General features: G+C 37.0%; 1 protein-coding gene across 1 annotated transcript in view; it reads right to left on the bottom strand.

Moving 5' to 3' along the window:
* The window catches only part of CTNNAL1 (catenin alpha like 1), a gene marked incomplete at its 5' end in the record, with an annotated part of 37135 nt that overhangs the window by 12911 nt on the left and 18224 nt on the right, over positions 1–6000 (bottom strand). The window contains 3 exons of the mRNA XM_017746124.1: positions 1863–2013; positions 2327–2419; positions 3896–4054. Of these exons, the coding sequence (XP_017601613.1) occupies positions 1863–2013; positions 2327–2419; positions 3896–4054 (403 nt within the window). The remainder of the gene's footprint in view (positions 1–1862; positions 2014–2326; positions 2420–3895; positions 4055–6000) is intronic.

Raw genomic sequence — 6000 nt, 5'->3', positions numbered from 1 at the left:
TCTTTCCCTCCTTCAAGCAAGGACATTGGATTGCCCTTGTGAAATGATGTTTTAAAGAAAGTGGAAAATACCACTTATGGAAAATGTGTTATCTGCCACCAGCAGTCCCAAGAGAAAGTTATTAACTAAAGAGGAGGCTGGGCATCTGACATCAAGAACAATTTGTTTGGAGAGCCAAGTATATGCTTTGCTGTGGCTGCATGATTCTCACCCTAATATTTTTAAATACAGTAATATATATATGTATGTATGTACACATGCACAGATAGACATAAATATAAAAAGGTTATCATTCAACCATTGTATGAATATGAAAAAAATCATACTGCATGATCAGCCCTAAAGATTCCAAATTTATTCTAACACATTAACAATAGAGTAATACCATAATTTAAGTTTCATTTTATAAAATATTCTCTTTAAGGAAAGCGAGTGTCACCCTGGCTCCCAAAACAAACAAACAAATCTGCTGAAAGTTAAAAGGCCCATAAACAGGATCTCTGATTGCTGCAAATATTTATGTGGTATTCCAGACCGAGGTGGAAGAACAGCTGGGATAACAACCGTGTTTTTCTCAACTGTCTCAAACTCCCAATAACTTGCTCTACACACAATTATTGTAAACCCAACCAAAATTTCAACATAGGTTTTCTTTTACAAGCCTTGAGGTTCAGGCACACACTCATTTAGCAACCAGCAACAACAATTTAAGATATTACACCCTGTGATTGGTTGCTACTGTGCTCAAAATGCTGGCAGTAAAGAACTGCTTACACAAAAAATCAAGAACAGAAAGTTAAACTACAAAATAAAGTCTAAAAATGAAAAAGGTCTCAATAGCAAGATGAAGTACTGTATCATTGATAAAGTGTCATCTAACCTGAATAAGGATTTATTTTTTCTGTATCTTAGATACAAAAAATTAAGTGTCCGTATTTAGGTAAATCTAAGCTTTTAAACCTGAGCGATTTTCTTAAAAATACAAGACATTCAGTATTATTATATATTACATTCTATCTGTATGCAATTATACCTTAAAAACTGAAACAAACACGTAGCTGTAAGAATTATAACAGGCTACACTAAAGACGTAATCTGAAAGAAAAATACGTAATATAAAAATGATGACCAAAATGCCTTCCATTTTAAAGGTAAATTACCCTATGCTAAAAGTAGACACAGAATTTTTTTTCCTTAAGATTCCAAGCTTTTCTTCTACATGTTGTACAAATACCAATAAACTTACCAACCAGAGAAAATATCCCAAGATTGTGCAGAGTCGTCAGAAATTCCATCCAGGAGAAAGGACAGCAGTTTAAAAATCAAATAACTACATTCACTACATTTTGAAGTGAATACAAGGCAAGCTGACAGTACAGAATATACATGTATACATGTATTTTCCACAAACACAGGACATTAATTAAACATGTCACAATTCAAGTTGTATCTTGACTGTCATGAATTGATGATATGTCCTAGATAGAACAAAGGGTGGGTGGAAGTCCTACACCCCTTGTATGTGAACACTGCTGGCAAACAGCTGTGTCTAACACTTCTGTGTCCTTTGAACAGTTCCATTTGATTTTGCTAGAACTAATCCCAGTGCAGAAAATTAAACATAGCTAATCTTACATAAATCAGGCCTTTAAATATTTGGCTGCTTTTATTTGAAAAAATCCAATAAGCAGCCTGATTTCACATCTATACAAACCCAATACATTTGTGTGTTACTACCTAGATCCCACAGGATGTGGAACTGTTTACTGCACTCCTCTCTTAGGAAAGCAGAATTTCCTGAATCACACTTAAAATTCTTAGACTTGAATTTAAATTTTTCTGTTTCTACACAGCATTCTTACCTCTTCTTCCTTCAAACACATCATTGATTTCTCTTAACAACAAAGACATGTCACTCAGTTGAGACTCCCAGGCCTCGCAGAACACCTCAAGATTTTCTTTTGCAATCTTGCTAGATGGATGTAATGCCAGGGTTTCTGCAGCAGAAATTATCTGGACAAAGAACAAAGCATTTGCTATTGCAAGTCCTAGTACATAGTGTTCCACATGAATTCACAAATGCCTCCACAAGCAAAACACAAAATTAAACTGCTACTATTATGTCTTAGTAGTGTATTCATCTGACATTTGCAGGCTTGATGATCTTTCTCTTGAGCTCTTTTAGCTACCACCCAGCATTAGTACATAATTCCTTCTTAGAAATGAATGCTTTGAACAGGTCATTATTAGGTCTCCTAAAAATTCACACAAGTAATTTTTATTGATTTATGTGTACTAGAAGAGGCCAGTTAGAAGCTGGACATACCTGTGGGCCAGTGACCTGAAAGGTATCTTCTGCATGTATGCAAGTAATCTCAAGGGGCTCAGTTCCAGAAACATGCCTCAATAAGCGACACATCTGAATTATTTTAAAAAATATTAAAAGAATCATAAAAAATGTGCTTTTATTATTAGTGAGAAAAGGTGTACATACAAAAATACACACAAACAAACACAAAGTTATTGACAGTCCTTTAAGAAATGTACTGGGGACTGCACAGCTGGGTGTTTCTCAGGGAGAATTAACAATAAAAATGGGGCTAAATCCTGACTTGGAAGGGATGGAAAAATCACTGAGAGAAAGAAAAATCTTAATAAATAAATTAAAGTAAAACAAAAACAATTTCACATATTTAGGACTGAATAAAACTGAAAGTTAACAAACACATAGAGAACTTGGGAAAATTGTAGCTTAAGTAACTTCACCAGAACAGGCTTATTCAGCAATTAGCAACCATGTGGAAAATTTAGGCTTTCATCATCCAGGGGACTGAATTATCTTTGAGCAAATCAGTGTCAAATTAGTTTAATTAGTTTAGGGAAGTAATACTGCTTCCTTTTTTTTTTTTTTTTTTTGTTTTTTTAGTAAGGTTAAGAGTGAACCTTGGGTCGAGAAGGAACATGGAAGTTTTCACATCAAAAGGAATTTGTAAGACAGAGACAGCACATATGAAACTTATTGCACTGTCCACCATCAGAAATGCTGTAAGGTCTCACATGCAAGCACTATTCAACCTCGTGGTTATGCCTGAAAAAAAAAATTAGTGTCTCACTGGAACACGAAACAGTCACGGATCAAGGGGACATTAAAGCTGAAATTAAAAACTCAAAGCATTGTTCTTCCAATCCTGGAAGTTCAAGGGTGTTGCTTCTGAATATTCATACTTCTGGGAGGAATCCTCGAGCCCTGTATCTCGTAATTTTTTAGAAATGAGTATTGGACACCATGCAAATACAGCTGCTGGCATCACCATGTTTCACGTGATCTATCTTTGTATGTCTCCTGCTGGCATAGGTACCTCTGCTTGTCTGTGAGACAAGACAGCAACAAGGTGCACATGGCTGACATCCCCCCACACTGCTTCTCACAAAGGAGAAAGATTTTCAGTGGCCCTCCTGACTGGTCTTCAAAAAATCAAACTCACTGCATTAAGAAACTTAACTGTCTATCTCCAGCACTCTTGTATACCTGGAATCAGCTACTGCTGGATGCTGCTACTTGAAAGAGAAGGGTTATCGTCTCTTCTTGGATCTAGAGACTTTTTACTCATTACTTTTTTAGTCATGTTTTAGGCCAAATGTCTACATACAGATTGAGTCTAGATCCATGAGGAGAATTGGGCACAAATGTATATCCTTTCTACAACGCCTGCATGCCACAGTGACACCTCTGGCTCAGACCCTGCCAAGAACAATACAAAATTCAACAGCATACATGGAAAATAAAATAAAATTACAAAGCCACAGACCAAAGCCTTCCTAAAGAACAGATTTATGCAAATCCAGCCACTCATGTTCTAAGTGTCGTACACAATAAAAGCAGCTGTGAACTCACCTCAACAAGCTGTTCTTTCTGCTCTGATAGCTTGCAAGTATATTCTGCTACAGCTTCAAGATTTCCTTCTACTCCTGTGATTTTTAATGCTTTGAGAACCATATGATCTGTATGGTATTTTAGAAGATCTGTTGCCAGAGATGTTGCTGCACTGTGGACCTTGAATAGCATTAAAAGAAGGAGAGATAAACCATAGAAGGAAAAAAAAAATCTATCCAGTACCAAGTCAAACAAGCTTAACAGACAGACTGATTTTTCAAGATGCAAAAAATTTACTGCCATGAAAGCTCACATAGAGCTTGCTTATCATCTGGGGTTTTATTTCTTCAATTATTATTCAAAGTATAAAGATAAAATCCACTACAATATAAAAAAAAAAAAGGCAAAAAGCCCCCACAAACAAGAAAAATCAACTCCACAACCAAATATGGGGAGAAACAAAAGAGCAGCTGGGTAAAACGAGGCCATGAAGTTATCACACCACTGCTTTCTGATTATGTTACAGCTGGGGAAAAACCAGGTGCATGAATCTGTGGGTCACCAAGTTCAGCATAAGCAAAGCACAATGGCCACTCCACTTCTTGTTAAGAACACACATTAAACTGTGTGAATCAGACTGAAGCCACACAAATCTGAATTTATAATATATTAGAAATTAGAATTATCAGTGATGCAAAGAAAAGCTTGAATATAGTTGGCTTGTGACACAGCCTTAGGAAGGTAAAATGCACCTTTTCTACAAGAAGATGGGTCTTGAAGAAGTCTCAAACAGTCTCCCTACACTCCCAATAAGCAAGGAGAAGTTTCTTGTTTAAACACACCCCTAAATGCAGGCACACACTCAGACATTGTGCTGTGAAGGGCTCTGGTTGCCAACAGCTACCAGTGACAGCTGACGCTAGTTCTAGTAACTAGTCAGTAGGTTTACCTGCACCCTGCAATCAGCCCCATCTTAAGAACATTGGTAAAACCAAAATAGCAACCTCTTTAGAAACAGCAGAGTATGCTCATAAGACTATTACGAGTCTTGTAATACTGCACTCACTTTGCTAGAAATACACTGACCACAGAACAAACTTAAGTGTTCAAGAGAAAGTATTTTTCCAGCTCTTACGAATGCAATGAGCTTGGAACTGACTCTGTAGAGAAGAGTGTTTACTGGAATGGTATGTTGGGGTTTTTATTCCACTGGACTCCATTTTTACTCCTGTCCTCTGGCAGTACTTCCTGTTCTTCTGGATTTGTTTTTTAATTTCACAAAAGACAAGACAACTGAATTATTGCCTCAAAATTTGTTGCAATTGTTTTTGAGGGGGAAAAACCAGCTATGACAACCTTTACAAACTATTTATATAATGTTGCTCACATGGCATTAAATATTAGCACAAATCACTAATCCCAGAAATGAAGTCAGCTCTGAAGAAAGGATATCTGAAAGGCTTGTAATGTTGGAGCAGGAACTGGCAATCCTCATTTATATGTAGACTACACAGAGATTACCTTTTCATTAGAGATTCTTTTCATCCTGATCCAAAACAGAAATATACTTCTACTTAATGCTGTCTCTGATCATTAGCAGGAAATTAGTCTCAAGAAAGGAATATAACTTTTGTTTCTTCTATGAAAGGACAGATAGGTGAGAACTACTTCAACAAGGCTGTCTTTTGTTCTCAGTCACTCAGGCTCTCAAAAAAATTTTAATTAGAGTCACCATATCTGAATTTTACCAGTAGAAATCCTGGTTGCTGACTGGTACACTGCAGCCCCCCAAGTCAGACTGACAGGACGGCCCTCAGCCATGTACAGAAGGCATGGCCACTCTGGGATCAATTCAATCACTACACAGAGAACAACAAAAACGACATAATTCTCTGAACTTACTTCTAAGAACGTGAATCCTTTCTTTCACACACCATATTCCAGCCCCCTGTGGCTTTCTGGTCTATGCAATTACATAGTTACATCCTAATTTGACTGGGAACTCCCCCACCTCATTCAGCACCTGGAGACAATGCTACTCAAAAGGGATAATCTTACAGTTAAAGCAGCTGAATGCCACTTTGGAAAAGCTCTGCTACTCATTTCCTACATAATGGTGACCAAAT

The sequence above is a fragment of the Corvus brachyrhynchos genome, unplaced genomic scaffold, assembly GCF_000691975.1.
Source record: "Corvus brachyrhynchos isolate BGI_N302 unplaced genomic scaffold, ASM69197v1 scaffold409, whole genome shotgun sequence".
NCBI classification, from domain to species: Eukaryota; Metazoa; Chordata; class Aves; order Passeriformes; family Corvidae; genus Corvus; species Corvus brachyrhynchos.
Note: the sequence above shows the minus strand (reverse complement) of the source record. Positions and strands in the feature narration are given on the sequence as shown.